We start from the raw sequence: 18311 nt of genomic DNA on the forward strand, positions 1-18311 counted from the left end.
AGGTTGGAAACCTATGGTACTTTTTAATATTGGAAAATTTGATCCACTAAAATTCAACTAAAAAAAACAATACGCAGCACTGTTCAGAATCCATACGCGTTTTGTTAGGGCAGGATAACTCATATATGGGATACATGGTGAGTTAATAGGAAGCAAACAGTAGTATCAAGCACAATGATAAATCATAAGCTTTGGGTTGTAGGATAGTTTACTGTGCCAAAATTACCGTTCCCTGTTAATTGTCCTTTTTATACCATACATAGCTGTGGTATTAAATTTTAAAATTTCAGTTTTTACAACTATTTTTAATAATATTGCAGAGGCACAGAGCTATGTGTGGTAATACCTGCGTAAGGTCAGGCGAAGCAGTCGTGGGACAGCCGTCTGGATGCCAGGGTTCAGTTTCTGTATGGCCACGGAACAGGGAGGATCAAGAGAAAACACTAAACTGGGACGAGGAATTTAAGGAAGGAGACCAAGTTGGAGAGGGAGAGGTAGGGCAGGAGAGACTTGAAAAGCAATCTAGTGGAAAAATGCTGGTGGGACTTATTTCTGGAGGGGGTGGTGGGGAGAACTACTGAACTAAGGGAATAAATTTTTATCTACACCCTGTTTTCTCTCTCTCCACCACCTGTAATTATATAACTGCATTTATACTCAATTGTGGGAACTTTTGATGGCAAAATAATAAACTTCTGTTGATACACTTATATAGAATGCACAGTGTAATGTTTTGCATAAATCTGTTAATTCTGCATTCTGTTAATCTGTGTTATGCTACATGAGATCACCCCATTAAAAGAGCATTCTATCCTGATTACAATCTAAACTGCTAGACATTTGAAAGTAGACTTTAAAAATTGTTTGGTAATTTCAGTATATCAATTGTTCAGGGTTTTAATGGGAGATGGAGGTACTCCTTGATGAAGACAGCACTGGGGACAGGCATGGTCTGCATGGTGTCACACTTACTTACTTACGCAAAGGATTGTTTAGTGAGCCATGTAGTACTTTGGGATATGTTGAAATGGACTTTAATGCCAAACTAGTAACAAGATGACAAGAAGAGGCTGTTCAACCCACCTCTCTTGTGTCCTAATGACATATAACCCTCTTATAGATTCCAGCTGTGTTTTGAACATTGTTAATATTCTTGACTGTATTGTTTGCCAGGAAGATTACAACAATATTATTAAATGCTATATTGAATGTAATAAGCCTTCCAAGGTACTTCCGTGAGAGGAAATGAGTTGGAGGGTGTAAAATAGTAGGTTTTGAGAATCTTTTCCAGATGGGCAAAAAGAAAGCCAGGGTAAGGGACCTGGGGACAAAGTAGGTTCACAATCGCTGAATGCTCTGTAGGCAAGGATATGCACCAGAGACAAGAATCACACAATCAAAGCAAATGGACTGAGGGTGTAGCCACAGTATGTGCAAGGAAAGCATGGGATTTGTATATTATTCCAAACATTTACCACCCTCGGAGTACAAAAATTCATACTAATACCTTTTTCAAGTTGCATTTTCAATAATTTAAACTTATGTCCCCTTGTCCTACTTTGGTTTAATTGCAAGTACCATTCTGGATTTACATATCTTTTTTCTAACGCCTATCATGTTATCTAGTATCTGGGGCCTATTCAACACTTAGTCCTGGCGTTAGTCATTTGCCTTTCCTTACTATAAACAAATTCCTGTCTCCACTATTGGCTGCTTTCTCTTGTCATTTTTTTACTATTTCTTTATAATTCTCTGTCAGCTAGTCCTTGTGCTTAGCTGTTTCAGCTGTTGAGTCTGATACAGATGATTTATGCCTGGTTCTGTATCTTTCACATTCTAAAATTCAGTAGCCTTGAACCCACATCTGCCATTCATTTTCTTTACCAGTAGTGTTGCCTGAACTCATCTGCTCTGACCCCAGCATACTTTTTGCATGCTAACCATTGTCTAAATATATTTACAAAATTCTCTCAATTATAAAATGAGAACATAATAAATAAGAGCAGGAGTAGACCATATGGTCCCTCAAGCCTGCTCTGCCATTCAATATAATCATGGCTGATCTTCTACCTGAACTCTACTTTCCTGCCCATTCTCTATATCCCTTGATTCCTTTGATACCAATAATCTGTCTATCCTAGCCTTGAATATATTCAAGGATGGGGCATGCACAGCCCTCTGAGATTGAGAGTTCAAAAGATTCACAGTCGTGTGTGAAGGAATTTCTCCTCAGCTCAAAATGTACTTTAAACAATCTAAAATATTCTCTATATTACTTATGTATCTTTACAACAATTTATACATCTTAAAAGTATCTTCCGCTTAATTTGTCAGCTGGCACACAAACTCAAACCACTGCCTTTTCTGCCTGAGATGAATTGTCTCCACTCCTGATCTGCCTGCTCAATTAATCCATCCTGCTCCAGTCAATAATTAGGAAGAGTTCTCCCTGCGCAGCCCATCACACCAACTCCCAAATTTTGTCCCTCTTCTGGCTCATATTGGAGTGAGGTTCTGTGGCATTAGTACCTTCCTCCTGTGGCCATTCTTCAGATGCAAATCCAGACAGGGACCATTGGAAGACTATTCCAGAGTGTTGAAAGGGCAGTATCAGAGTTGTACCTGTCTCTACCCATATGTGGTAGTGTTTGTTTGATGAACAGGAGAACGTTCAGGATATTTTAGGGTTTGTTTGATGAACAGGAGAACGCTGAGGATATTTTAAGACTAACTAAATCCATTATCCTGAATGAGATCAGCTAAATCAGCACAAACCAGAATTTGAATCTGAGATCTTTTTAATGCCTAGTATGATTTTGCTGATACAGGAGATGTTCTCTGTTCGAATGCATTTAAAAAAAAAACTGGTAAATTCAATCTCTTCTTGAAATCACCAGTATTGAATGCTCCTTTAAAGCTTGCGTGTCAAGAATACTCTTTTTTAAAATCCTCCTTTAACAGGTGAGTGGCTAACAGTCTTGTATGTTTTCAGCTTGTATTTAGCTAAGTTTTGACAATTTTGAAATGTACATAAACAGTATTTGAATGCAATACTGACTAACAGAAATAAGACTTCAGCTTTACTATTTAATGAGTTATTGTTGATGGATCAGTCTGTGTTTTGATTCCTAGGCCTTGTCGTTTTTTTGCAGCCTGTCTATTTTCTAAGTAGGAAACCTCTTGGCCTGCTGATATTTATTCAGGAACTGGCAAATGTGTGTTTTATAACTAAAATTAAATTTTGTTTGCTTCAAGGTAGCATTTTTTTTGGCTGTAGGTTGTGCGCCGCTCCTCAGTCATCATAATGTGATGCTCTCAGTTGTGGTGGAGTGCCTACTGTGGTTCAGTCACACTTGGCATTAAAAGAAAATGGCTGGGAAGACTACTGCTGCTTCCACATGAATTTTCCTGGAAGTTTGAAAGGATTATGTTAGGAATTATTTGTACTAATACAGCATGTTTACAGAAGTTATTGCCGTACAGTTAATGTATGCATTGTTGAGTAGCCTCGGCCTATAGTTTGATTTAATTGGGCAGTACTGTTTTTTTCTGATCATAAAGCATATCATCACTGCAGAATTTCAAATCAACAGTAACTTTTTTTTAAAAAAAAGCTTTCATGTTAACTTATCCAAGATCATCATGCAAATGGTTTGTATGCAGGTCAATTTTTCCTGTTAACAGTCCCAATTATTCCTTCCCAAGTTTTCACCTTATTGACAAGTGCAAAGCCATATTCGGTTACAAAGTAAACTGTTAGTTGCTTTAAGCTGACATTGTTTAAGTTTGACTCCAAGCGGTCAACATTCATGAGCCATTTTCCAGCTTCTACATTGCTTTAATCTGGCTTCCTTATCTCACAGTAGACTTGTGGACCTAGTATAAAGTAGGTCTATGTTCAGATAAGAGAGTCAGATTTAGCAGTGAAGTGATTTGAAGGGGACACCGTGTATGGCAATCTAAAGCAAAGTCATGAGAGTTTCTACTTCTAGTGACATGTCTACTCCTTCAGGTGCTGTTAGTGAGCCAGGTTAAGCGATCAATGATCACCTGTGCTCTGAAGTATTGTCAGGCATTCAGTCCCAAGTGACACTATTCCAATCTTCAATCTTCGAGCCAGTTAGATCTGAAAGATTCTGTAAATCAATGTGTGCATGATACTTGCAAGCAGCATGTTGAGCACCTAAAATGTTTGTTGCTGTTATTCTACACATTACTGAATGGCAACATTTAAAACTGCATCATGGTAAATCCACCTGTTGGAGCAGCAGGGCTTCAGCAGAAACTCTTCGACTCTCTGCAACCCAATGGTGGATGGGGAATGAACTTGACATATATAAATGCATATTTACACACATGGCTTCCAGTTAACACCAGCTGTTGTTCTAAGTCCATGAACCAGACTTCTGCCTTCAGAGCTGTGCAGGGACTACTCAAAATATATAGTGATGTGTTGGCTTCCTTGATGATCTAGCTGTCCAAGTTCATGCCACGTACCAGGCTTACTGGTATCAACTGCTTAATTTGTGTCCTGGTACCTTCTCCGTTCTGCTTGTGAGGTACAAAATTGCAGCCAAAAAAACTGGAAAGAGGCTTAGATTGGCTGGCCATACATTAACCTTCATGTTATACCATCAGTCCTTATGAATTACCTTGCCTACAATTCTGTCTACGTGATTCGGATTTGAGGACGAGGTGCCTGGGCAGATAGATTGCTGAACTGGACCGTTAGGAAGTGTCTTCAATCTTAAAAATTTAACGTCTTCACCTTGATTGTGTTGGCTAAAACTAACGATGTACTTCACTGAAAAGACACTAGACTATATCAGCAAGAAGAGGAGAAAACAGGAAAACTGTTCCAAAATAATTCTACCCCTGGCTTGTATTGAGTTAGAGGATGTGGGAACATTGCAATTAGCTTCTGGTCAAGTGGGGTAAATATCAATCTTGATATCCACTCCTGATCATTTTCTTCTGTTGGATACTGGGAATGGACTTAACCATCATGCACCTAAAATTGAATAGCCTGCCTGCCAACATTTGTTGCCCATGGGAAAATGGCAAATTGGGCACTGTACTGGAAGGCTGCCCAGGGAATGGTCACATGATGCAATCCTCTTTGGAGAAGGAAGGGGAGGGGGAAATGGGGGTGTGGGAAGCAATTTTATCTAACCCCTTTGCTGTTTCTCTTTTTTCCTTCTGCCCCTTTCACAAAAAGAAAAACATTGCTTTTTGGAGATACTACTCCAATAGATACAAGTAAAAACTTTTGCACACTAAATACAAAATAGCTGAATTTGAAGTGTGATGCCACAAGCTGTAACCCATTTGTGCCTTCAGATGAGGCCCCAGAGTCATTAAGCTTTTTCCTATATTGGTTAGTAGAAGTGTTATAGTGACAGAAGATGAACTGATACTTATGTGTACCATTTTTAGTTGAGCTAAAAGTGATATTAGCATTTATTTTACAGCTATATAGAGCAATGCCACAGCATTTACATTAATACAAACCTTTGTTCTTTCAATAGGGGTATGCGAACAAGATGGACAGGTAAAGACCCTCTGGTCCATCCAGCCTGATACCTTGTGTATCACAATATAAACATTCTCTATCCCACCCAAAACCATATGGTCTCCTGGGGGAGGTGAAAAACCAGATTAAGAACTCAGATCAATTTGGGGGAAAATTCTGGGTAATTCCTCTCTGGCCCCTCTAGGAGATCACTTTGCCTCTGAAGAGGTGATGTCTGCCCCAACCAGAAAAGGGTTTGCTTAAAGGAATTCAACGAATCGGTCACTGTGCAAGACCGCAGCCTGTTCCAAAAGTTCACTGTTACCTGGGGAAAGAATCATCTCCGAACATCTTACTCAGATCAGGTCTTGCAAAACCTAAAATTGTGCTACCCCTCCCTAGCCTATTTAAATGGAACAAACTGTCAACAGGAACACATTCTATTCCCTTCATTATCTAATAATATAAACGCGGCTTTGAGACCAAGCCTGGAATACTGTGTACAGTCTCAGTACTTAAGAAAGAATACTTGTCTTAGAGCTGGTACATTAAAAGCTCACTAGATTCATTCTTGGGATGAGAGGGACTGCTCTCTGAGTAGATTGGCCCTACTGGCTCTGGAGTTTAGAAGAATGAGATGTGACTTCATTGAAACATGTAAGATTTTGAGAGGGCTGAACTGGATAGATGCTGAGAGGCTGTTCCTCCTAACTTAAGAGTTTAGATCTAGGGAGTATAGTCTCAAGATAATGGATCGATCGTTTAGGTCTGAGATGAAGAAAAATTTCTTCGCTTGTTTAGTTGCGAATCTTTGGAATTCTCTTCCTCTGTCCATGCATAGTCGTTAAGTATATTCCAGGCTGCGATAGAGTTCTAAAAATAAATTGAAGGGAACCAAGGGATATGGGTGTCAGGCAAGAAAGTGGAGATAAGATTGAGAATCAGCCATGATCTTGCTGAATGGTGGAGCAGGTTTGAGAGACTGTATGGCCCACTCCTTCTATTGCTTATAAACCTCAACCTATGCTTCTTTAAAATGTAGAGCCCCAATTCCTTTAGCATATCTTGATAACTTAAGATACTTTATACTGAGATTAGTCTACTGGCCCTCCTTTGCACTCTTCAAAGCCATATCACGCACTCTATGAAGATCTAACAGTGTTTCAATTGAGGCCTGACCAATTGTACCTGTTATACAAGGTCAAATAGTATATCATGAAAACGACAAATGATGGAAATACTCACATCAGGCAGCATCTGTGATTAGATAAAGAGTTAATTTCTCAGGTCAAGACTTTATCAGAACTGTAGCCTATAGTTACCCATGTCTGTCTTGTCACCTTTTTCAAAGATGGGGACTACATTAGCCTCCTTCCAGCACATGGGAAGCATCCCAGTGTGCGGCAAGCTGTTAAAATCATGGGCTAGGGGCTCGCACAACTCATGTCCAATCTCCTTGGCGCCCCCCTGGCAGATATCATTGACCCAGCTGCTCTTTGTATTTTCACTTTCCTCATTCTGTCTCAAACACTATGTTCTTCATCTAATTTAATAGTACTAGCATCACTCAATTCTAATAGTGAAGCATCATTTTTAAGAACAAATCTTAGTCCTACTATACCCAGTGAGTCCTTTGAAGGATGCTCAATGACAGGTTACGATGACTGATTGCCTTTGATTGTTCTCTGACACATCACATAACAGAAAAGACTTTTTCCATTGCTTTCACAATTCCCTGTGATCCTCTTTTCCATAGCTTTTTAGCTAATCTAATAGCCTTTGTTTTTAGCTGTTCCTTATACTAAACTGAGTATTAGAGACCATTAATTTGCAGAAACATTTTTTGGTTACCTCTTAATGTTTATTTGCATCCAGCTTAAACCACAAAAGTAACGGGCATAGGAAATTCAAAGGGAAAACTTATTAGTGAAGGAAATCAGCTTATCCTAGAACTCCCTACATAATGAGAGCAATAAACTTCATCGGTCTTAATTTAGTCTAGTTTATTTCTACTGCACTTGAAAACACATGAAATTAAATAACTAACTTGTTAAAATATTTAATAAGAATATTTATCAGTTGAATTGAGGTTGTTTTTTTAAATGTTATATTCCCAAAAGTATGGCTTTACACTTAGTTTCTGGGGTTGGAAGGTGCACTAAGAGCAAATTTTGATGCCTAGAAATGTTTTGCACATTTTAAACTTTATTTGCAGGAGGAAAATGGGTGCTTGATTCTGAATTGTGCAAGACTAATACACCTGTTTGTTCCTCAGGCAAGACTCTTTGATGAACCACAACTTGCCAGCTTATGCCTGGAAAATATTGATAAAAATACTTCAGATGCAATCAATGCAGAAGGTTTTACAGATATTGATTTAGGTAAGTGTATTCATCCAATTGAAAGGAAAAATGTTAGATTTTTTCACAAATCTGAGGCTTTTTGCACATAATGAAGGTTGACATTGCTGAGATGTGATGGGAAATGGGAAAAGTTGACTTTGTTTTGGATTTTCTATGTTAATTCTGCTAATTCAAAATGTGTATGACATAAGTTTGTGCCACAACATTTTTTTTTAAAAAATCTCAGCCTTGGTTTGATTGAAAACATTGGTTTTCAAAAAGTTTAAGATAATTATACTGTATTTGAAAGATTCTGATTCACAAGTTAGACTCCAAATTTAGAATAATGCAGTTTAACAAGGCAAAAAAAATCTAGGGACTGAGATGACAACTTAGGCTTTGAGAATGAAGCTTGTGTAGTTTTGTCGATTTCTTTTTAACCTTAAGATATGCTGCTAAATTTATTGCTGGCTCCAAATTTACTTTTTTTTAAAATAAAAATACCTGGAAAAATTCAGCAGGTCTGACAGCATCTGCGGAGAGGAACACAGTTAACGTTTCGAGTCCGTGTGACTCTTCAACAGAACTAAGGAAAAATAGAAAAGAGGTGAAATATAAGCTGGTGTAAGGGTGGGTGGGACAAGTAGAGCTGGATAGAGGGCCAGTGATAGGTGGAGATAGCCAAAAGGACAAAGAGGTGTTGAAGGTGGTGATATTATCTAAGGAATGTGCTAATAGGTGACATTAAGGGTAGAAAGCAGGACAAGCAAGGTACAGATAGCCCTAGTGGGGCTGGGGTGGGGGGAAGGGATCGAAATAGGCTAAAAGGTAGAGATAAAACAATGGATGGAAATACATTTAAAAATAATGGAAATAGGTGGGAAAAGAAAAATCTATATAAATTATTGGAAAAAAGGGGATCGGAAGGGAGATTGTCCCACACCCCCCCTTAAACCAGCCACAGTATAAATCCAAAATCCATTTAAAAGAAAAGTGAAAGCATATGCGATTAAACCAAATCTTAATCCTATACACGCCTGAGATATCTAGCAGTCCTTTCTTTGAGGATGATCCCTTGCTTACGATTCCACAACCCAGCCACCATTTTTAATTGATTGTCTTAGTGTTTTAAACTTCTCTCTATCCTTAATAGTCATTGAGGCTACATTTGCTGCCATCTGAACAATGAGGAACACAGGAGACAATAACTTCACCCAAGGTGTTGTTTCTCCTGCATTGTACACATTTTGCTGCCATGAATGAGTTCCCATGAAATAGCTCTCTTGATATGTTTTTGTAATTATTCTAGCAAATTTTAAGTAATCTGTTTTCTTTTTTACTTTCTATATAAACCACTTAAATATACATAATCCATTTGTGACTGAAATTTACAACCAGCCATAAGGCTTCTGACTAGAGAGTAACTGAGGTAACATTGCAGACCCTAACGGGCACCAATATTTTATCCCCATATTTAGTCATTCTTGTTTTTCTTTTTGTTACTGTAATACAAAAGGTTAATCACCAAACCATATAAATGGTGTATAATGTATATCTTCCTTACTTTGAACATTAATTCTCATCAAGTTCCATCGATCGACCTGCATAACGCAGAATGAAACCACATACTGATAATGAACTTCACAGTGCGTCACAGCCACGTAGGCAAGTACTACTTTTCCTGAACTGTGCATGAAGTGTCTGGTGCAATCCAGAGCCCTTCTTTTCCCCTCACCAGCATCTTCAAAAACATTACAAATTCCTGTGTATATCTTCCTCCAATAAGCATATGATTCCACTTTATTGGTATCTGATGATAAACTGATGTAGTCTTTAGTTTCCCATTATCACAGGAATAATAGCTAAATGATATTGCTTTGCTTGCAAGGCTTGGTGGCCTAATGCATCAATCCAAATCTTCCTGCCTATGGTTTTCATTTAATATAAAATTATAAATCCAATTGTTTATAATACTAAAATTAGATTCAAAACCGGGTTAAATAAGATAACACTCCATGCATAATCGCTTTTGAGATTAGTTCGTAATAGTATTTTATATTCCATTAATTACTTGTGTATTGATTTATCAATTGCCCACATTCTTGTCAGTTTGCCAGATTCTCTTCCAAGTTGCTCTTAGTAGAATTTTGTGCCATTTCTCATAGCAATGAATGGTTTAAAATTAGTTTATAACACCCAATTATATAAGATACTAAAGAATCAAAGGAGGGAAATTCAACAGATTGAGAAAAACCCAAATCTCAAATTACTGTAGGTCCATTATTTTGATTCTTCCTGTTTTAGACGTTTAATTGATACATCCTGGTCCAATTTAGTTTAGTTATCTTTGGGATTTTGCCTTGTTCTTTATTGAGAGTCTGAAGTTCAAACAATTACTACAATTGATGAATGTTAATTTATTCCTCTTCATGTTGTGTGAAAGATTATAAGGTGGGTAATTCTACTAGATAAATATCAACCCACCTGGAACCACTAGTTGTCATTAGCGATAGAAGTGTTTAGGTACTCTGGTATCTGCTTCCTCGGAACAGCAAGAAATATCTGCACTAATGATCTCAATCTAAAAATTAATAACTCTCCATTTGTTATCAATCAAATTTTTGAAGAGTAGGCAGTACCTTTAAAATGAATGGTTTGTTTTAACACATCAGACTTGGAGGTAACATGTATTAGCAGTATTGCATCAATCCCAGGGCCACTTATAAAGCACAAACAGATTTTAATACAAAGATACCCTCCTTTTTGTCCTGTACTTGAATTTAATATTTTTACAGAGAGCACATTTTTGCAAATAGCTGCAGCTATTATCAATTTTGATTATTTGGTGCAAATAAATTGGTTGCTCTTTCAGTGCTGAGGTAAAGTGCTGGTGACAGGATCTCTGTAAAACTTATGTTTATGCGCTTTGGATTCCTGCATACATTGCTTGTGGATTTAGGTAGTCATACATAATCTGCTGGCCTTCTACTGCAGTATCATCTTTGCTCTGGTTTACTTTGAATGGCTAGACAAGATGGCAGTTGTCCAGGTGGATTTTCACAGATTTGTCATAGTCCTATAACTCTGCAGTTGGCACTCAGAGCTGTCTATTGATGTTCTTCTCATAAATTAAACTTCTGGTCTTGGAAACCAGTTTCTGGACATATGACTTGCACTACAGTTACTCTATCTATTGGCATCCAGTCTTTAACTGAGGCTTTGTGGACATTTTTTTTGAGGTGGTGTACTTTTTTTACTAAGGAATACTTCTCATTTTGTTACCTTTAGATTGCTGGCTTTAATGTTGGTCTCCGTTACAGATACGCTAATGGCAGTGCTAGAACGAGATACTCTTGGCATTCGGGAAATTCGGTTATTTAATGCTGTGGTTCGCTGGGCAGAAGCAGAATGCCAACGACAGCAGCTTCAACTCACTCCTGAAAACAAACGTAAAGTTTTAGGAAAAGCGTTGTCACTGATCCGGTTTCCACTAATGACCATCGAGGAGTTTGCAGCAGGTGACTCTGAATATGACGAGTTATGACTTAATTTAAAAGCATTAATTGAACTTGAAAGATTTTATGATGTATTTATGGCTGAGATTAATATAGCTTGAGAGCAAACAGTAAAACCTTTTATAATTTAATTTAATAATGGGGAATTCAGAGGTCCATGGTTTCATGTTCCATCTAGACAGTGAACAACAGTATAAAACAAAATTGGGTATATTCAGATAATATCAAATTATTGAAAAGATGTTATCTTTTTACCTTTATAGATTAATTGGACCAAAGTAATATACAGCTTGTAATGATGCATTATGTTGGTTTATCTCTATTAAGAGTCTCTTGTGTAAATTGTGCTCTTATATTGGTTTCCAAGAACTAACTGCTCCATCCAACCAGTCCTATTTATATGTTCAAAGCCTGCAATAGATCTGACTGATGTGAAACCCCTAAAAATAAACTTGAAGTGTCGGGCTGGATTTTCACAGAGTCAGGAAGACCACGGATCTTTAAAAATGTGCAGGACCCAGATGCAGAAATCCTGCCCTTGTTTTCGACAGATTCCCCCTTTTGCCAGTGGTGGGAGGGGGGGTGTGGCGTGATTCACACAATTGGGAAAGCCGAACTCAGCAGGGCCATTTAAATTTAGTGCTGACTTCAAACAGACCCCATTTTGGATGTTCCAGGGGCCTTAACTCATAGTGTGGGAGTGACAAATTGATGGAGTAGATGTAATGCCCTAGAAGGGTGGATAAGGACTTTTTTTAAGTGTCATAATCTGAAGTTTAAGTATGCCGCTCTTTAAACTTTTAAAAAAGGGCCTTAAGTTGTCAGAGTTAAGAAAAACAATGCTAGACAGCTTTGATTGAGAGGCCATCTGGTGTAGGTTAGTTTAAAATAACATCTGGGGATACAATTTCCAATAGAGTTTTTTGTTGACATTTCCCAAGAGGAGGAGTTATGACATTGAATGCTTGGCTTGTTTTCAAGAGCTATAATTATCTCGGGGTGGTGGGTGGGTTCTGAGTTCACAGCTTGACAGTTTAGTGGCTTGATGTGGGGTCTAATAGAAGTTTGTTTTTATGAGATTGAAAACTTAGAGTGGGTTTCATGAATGGGTGTTCTTTTCACTATCAAGGAGAGCTGTATTAGATTGTTAGTTTAGTTTACTTTTTTTTTATTTCTACATAGTTCCAGAGGTCTAGATACTGGTGAGTGGCTATGGAGTTGACATGGGTATGGTGGTGTGGGTGGGAAGAATGAGGGCTAGAGGATCTAACAGTTTCTAAAACATTGGGCTAAAGTCCCAGGGAACAGAAGTGGGCCTTCTAACCGGCTTGCCTTGGCACTCGCCCACCCCCGTGGCCGCCTAGGATCTGCTTACAGGGTTAGTGGGCCTGACTTCTCACACCTCCCCGGCGTGAAAATTGGGTCTAACAGGCCCTTTAATTCAAGGCAAGTCTACCACGACGTGAAATTTCCTGACTTGAGCTACCTGCCCCCATAGCAAAAGCTTGGTTCATAGTCTTTGTGATACTTGGAATCACAAAGCAGTGGCTTGTAAAGAAGAGCAACTAAATTGATCCTGCATTCACCCAAGTGCAATTGCGGGTGAGCTACTAAAACTCTTTATATAAGAAATAGGAGTAAGCCATTCAGCCCTTTGAGCCTACTGTGCCATTTAATAGGATCATGGTTGATCTACCTCAGTTCCACTTTCCCGCCCTATCCTCATTCTTTGATTGTGTGATGCCTCACTTTGGTGATTTTTGTCACTAACTTTCACAAACACAACTTGTCTTTTGTCAGCCAATTACATAACATTATGGACTGTGAAATCAGAGACTTGGAGTGCCCTATTGAGTAAAAAGAATTTGCATGAGTGCAAGTGGATTCAGAGGAGAGAGAAACTATTGTATGGGTTCCTCATTATAGTTAATTGCCTCCATGCAAGTTCATTTTTCTCTTGTGCTTTACGAGATAATCCTAAAAGGAAGTTCATACGGTGAATTTCTTTAGTCACTGCTGCCATCAGTTGGACAGCCCTGAAGAGAGTAGAAAAACCTTTTTATTAATGGGGATGAGAAGGACAAAAGGAAAGTTTTTTTTTATTATGGGTGCCAATAAATTGAAAGGCTGCCTACAATTCTCACCTTCAGTTTGTGACAAAGTGTTCCATGTATCGTTTGGAACAGACTCTGGTAAATTCCAGTTGTCATTTCAAAAGTTGCCTATCTCAATGCAGCACCACTTACTTCTCCACCAACCCCAATTTTCTCTCCTCCCTTGAAGATGCTGACTCATGCTAGTGTGTTCTTCCAGAAATGTCAGCATCCTTTGATACTGTGCTAAAATACCCATTCCTTATATAAATATAGACTGAATGTACAAACGAGCTACTTGACTGTGAAGAAGATCGCAGTTGGGCCTGATCCTGTTGTCACATGGCTTCCACTTTCATATTTTATAGGAGGTCACGATATCACAGGTTTTTTCCCCTCCCCTCAGCATAGGGATACTGAAACCAATTTTCAGTCCCCTAATACCATTGTGGCTAAGATTAGTTTCTTGATCTGTCTGACTTAATACTAAATAGAAAATTAGTTCTGCTGATGATTAATTTCTAAACTCTGAACAGTATCAAGCATAAACTGTTTCCCTCCAACAGGACCTGCACAGTCAGGGATTCTAACAGACCGAGAAGTTGTTAGTCTCTTCCTACATTTTACAGTAAATCCGAAGCCTCGAGTAGAATTTATAGACAGACCCCGCTGTTGCCTGAGGGGCAAAGAGTGTAGCATCAATCGTTTCCAACAGGTGGAAAGCCGCTGGGGCTACAGTGGTACAAGTGACCGAATAAGGTAAAATGTTTCTGTACAGATGTGCACCCCTGAGGGTTCAGTGGTGACTGGAATCTGTGGTTTAATGCTAAAAATTATGGACCAGAATGCCCCACCCCATATGTTTTATCCTCCTCCATCTGTGAGAGTTAGCCATGTAAACTGAGATCGTGATTGGCGTATAAGAATTGGCCTATATTTGCTGTGGACCTGTTAATCGTCCAGCATTCCTGCTCCAGGTTACTACCTAATGACCCCTAACAGAAGATTAACTATAAAATGCACCTTTCACGCTACCACTCCCCCAGCCACACGAAGTTCAAATAAGCTGCTAATGGTGTCTCACTTTCAATGAAGAAGGGCTGCCAGTGCCATGGAACCATATCCATCAGCAGTTGTTGCTGTTTTCAACAAAGAAGAAAACAGTCTGAGGAAATATGAGCAAAAGGCATCTTTTCAGAAATCAGTTCTTAATGATATAAATCCTTTTAGACATGTGTAACTAAGCTTGGAAATTCAGTGTTCCCAGCTAGCCAGTAAATTAAGATAATTGGCAAAACTACTAGAGGATTTTTAAAATATATGTAGCAAGTTGTTACAATCTGGAATGTACTACCTGAAAGGATGGAGGAAACTGATTTCATAACTTTCAAAAGGGAATTGGATATATACTTGAAAAGTGAAATTTGCAGGGTCATGGAGAAAAGACTAATTGGATTGCTGTTTCAAAGCCATGATGGGCAGAATGGCCACCTTGTGTGCTGTTTGATTCTAATGCAGTTGCAGTATAAACTCTATTTGCATATCACTATCCTGTTAAAACTAGGGTATCCAAAGTTAATAGGCCATCAGTTGCCTTAGTTGGAGGAACCCCACAGGCCATATGTAAAACAATTGCAATATAAAACAAACACTGACTTCAAGGAATAAGTATGTCATATCGGCCCGGTTAAATATTCATTTATGTATTAGAAGTCTCTTTTCCACTTGAAGTGTGGGAAGGCCTGCTATCTCATTGGTGGATTTAGGTCCCAAATCCACCAATTGCCTTTCCACAAATCCAATAAGAGAATTTTCTAATCCTGTAGCCTTGCACCATTTGAAAAGAAACTGAGCAGTTGAAGAGTAGCTTAAATTAAGCTAAAGCGTGGTTGGGAAGAAGCAGCATTAGGACAAAGACACTATAGGCTGGATTGCTAGAATATACTGAGTGCTGCAGTTAGGACACTCTAGCGTTAAAGTGTAATTTGCAAATCATTCGTGAAACACATTATAATAGTTGCAGTTAAAGTAAGTTGTAAAGTGTGGGCAGGAAATCAGTGTGGTTTGGGAATTGACTGGTCAGTTTTGTTCTGATTGTGAGAGGAGATATATTGAACTGTTCTAATGTCTCTTGTATGCTTTTAATTCCACAGGTTTACAGTGAATAGGAGGATATTTGTGGTTGGGTTTGGCTTGTATGGATCAATACATGGGCCCACAGACTATCAAGTAAATATACAGGTAAAAAATATTTGGATTTATGGAACCATAAAAAAGTTACAGTGCAGAAAGAGGCCATTCAGCCCATCGTGTCTGCCCCATCAAAAAAGACCCCCCCTCAATATCCTCCCGTTTATTGAGTATTCCCTTGCTTTGTTCGCCCTCCCCAAATGCATTACCTCTCACTTTTTTCCGGATTGAGTTTCATTTTCCACTTTTTCACCCACTCAACCAAACCATTGATAGCATTCTGGAGATAACAGCTATCGTCTTCACTGTCGACTACACGGCCATTTTTAACGCCTTCTGCAAATTTCCCAATCATGCCTCCCAAGTTTGAGTCCAAATCATTAATATGTACAATAAACAGCGAGGGCCTCAACACTGAGCACTGTGGAACACCACTGGAAACTGCTTTCCATTCGCAAAAACATCCATTGACCATTATCTTTTGAAGTGTCTTTGACGACCTAGGCATGTCCTAAAGGATTTTACAGCCAGTTATGTACTTTTTTGAAGTGTAGTCATTGTTGTCAGGTAGGGAACATAGTTTGCTCACAAAAGGGTCTCTGAAATGAATATTAAATTGAACACGTAATGTTGGCTGAGGGATAAATATTGTCTAGGATTCTGGGGAGAGCTCCCCTTACTCCAAAATAATGCAATGTAAGCTTCTATGACCACCTGAGAGGGCAGCTGAGGCTTCAGTTTAACACTTCATCCAAAGGATGGCATCTCAATGGTGCAGTGGTCCCTCAGCAGTGCACCAAGGGTTTGGCTGGATTAAATGTTCTGGAGTTGGACCTGAACCCACAACTTTCTGACTCTTGATGCGAGAGTGTTACAAACTGAGCAGCAGCTGAAACTGTAACATGATGCTATGTAATTATTGCCAATGTTAACACAACTTGCTAATGTGCAAACAAATTTGTGACAAATCAGCAATGAACATAATTTATTAATAGATGATTTCAGAAATTAGTGAAAAGTGAGAGGATACTAGGAGAGGGAGAATTTGAGTGCAGGAGTAAATGGAATTATGTGGGAAGGGCAACTAATTGCATTCTTTTTGAAGAATTTAAAACCTTTTTTAATACAAAAGGAAAGCTTGCTCTTTCATTTTAGTATGTTTAAAACGATTTTCTTTAATCTCTAAAATGAATGTAATATAAAGTAAAATTAAAGATTTCTACCAGATCATCAAACTATCTCGAAAAAAAAGCCTTGAAGTTTGAGATGTACCAAATATTTTTTTTAATTGTGACGGAATGTTGGGCTGGCAAAGCTACAATTATTGCCCATCCCAAGGTTTCTTGAGCAGGTGGTAATGTGCTTTCTCCTTGAACTCGTGCAGTCCTTGTGGCGATGATACTCAACATTGGATTAGGTAGGGATTTCCAGGATTTGATTTAGCAATGAACAGCAGTAAATATACTGATCAGGATGGATGTGTGACTGAGAGAAACGTGAAAGTGATCAGATTCGCACAGTGTTGCAGCTCTTGTTCCTCTTTGTGATAAAATTCATGGCCCTGGGCGACACTGTCTGAGTAAGTTTGGCAAGTTGCTAAAGTATTATGTGGAGATGCATCTTATTTTTTACTAAGATTAGTGAAAAGTTAGCATGAATACGAAACTATACTCAACAGCAACATTTTATTTTACCAACATTGACAAAGAAAAAGCTCTCTTCTGATCCCTTAACGTCAGGTTGGTTTGCTTCAATATTCAGAAACTTATTCTGGAGATTAGAGTTTATTTGAAGATGTTAAAAGCATGTGCCCCCCCCAACCTCCCTCTCTCTCTCTCTCTCTCTCCCCCTCTCTCTCTTTCTCCCCCTCCCCCCCTCTCTTTTTCTTTCTCTTCCCCTCTCTCTCTCTCTCTCCCCCCTCCCTCCCCCTCTCTCTCTTTCTCCCCCTCCCCCCTCTCTCTCTCTCTCCCCCCTCCCTCCCCCCCTCTCTCTCTCTCTCTCTCTCTCTCTCTCCCTTCCTTCCCCTCACTCTTTCTCTCTCTCTCTCTTCCCCCCCCCCTCTCTCTCTCTCCCCTCCCTCCCCCTCTCTCTCTCTCTTCCCCCCCCCTCTCTCTGTCTCTCTCTCTCCCCCCCACTCCGTCTCTCGCAGTTTTTGTTTGTTTCGTACTTCTGTATTTTTTTTCTTGTGCAGAACCACTGGGGGCTTTTGGAGTTTCTACTGTCGAAGGCTGGTGATGTGTTGGATGCACAAAGTGTTATCTGTCACTCTTACAATTAACGTTCTGTGCTTGTGCTGCTTTTAGATTAATTTGCATATGATCATAAAGGATGCAAGTTGTGTACATTCAGCCTGTCTTCATAGTAATAGCTTTGTTCAAGCTGATTTATACAATTATCGAGCTCTTTACTGATGACAGTTGTGAAGGTTTACTTATTGCATTTTTTTTAGATTATCCATACTGACAGCAACACAATTTTGGGACAGAATGACACTGGTTTTAGCTGTGATGGATCATCCAACACTTTCAGGGTTATGTTCAAGGAACCAGTGGAAATTTTACCCAATGTTAACTATACTGCATGTGCTACATTGAAGGTATGTCATCAAACTTGCTTTTTAAAAAAACATTTTAGTGCTTGCATTGTTAATTCCTGGAAA

The 18311-nt window shown here is 38.9% G+C and overlaps 1 protein-coding gene across 4 annotated transcripts in view; it reads left to right on the plus strand.

Annotated features, from left to right (window-relative positions):
- The window catches only part of LOC144688908 (BTB/POZ domain-containing protein 2-like), a 35420-nt gene that overhangs the window by 10888 nt on the left and 6221 nt on the right, over window positions 1-18311 (plus strand). For 2 of the 4 annotated variants that reach the window (XM_078555932.1, XM_078555933.1), the window contains exons 3-8: window positions 321-494; window positions 7788-7893; window positions 11175-11372; window positions 14029-14221; window positions 15616-15703; window positions 18102-18248. In XM_078555932.1, the coding sequence (XP_078412058.1) occupies window positions 321-494; window positions 7788-7893; window positions 11175-11372; window positions 14029-14221; window positions 15616-15703; window positions 18102-18248 (906 nt within the window). The remainder of the gene's footprint in view (window positions 1-320; window positions 495-7787; window positions 7894-11174; window positions 11373-14028; window positions 14222-15615; window positions 15704-18101; window positions 18249-18311) is intronic. The other 2 variants (XM_078555934.1, XM_078555935.1) reach the window with 1 other exon arrangement.

This window comes from Cetorhinus maximus, chromosome 13 (assembly GCF_964194155.1).
Source record: "Cetorhinus maximus chromosome 13, sCetMax3.hap1.1, whole genome shotgun sequence".
NCBI lineage: Eukaryota > Metazoa > Chordata > Chondrichthyes > Lamniformes > Cetorhinidae > Cetorhinus > Cetorhinus maximus.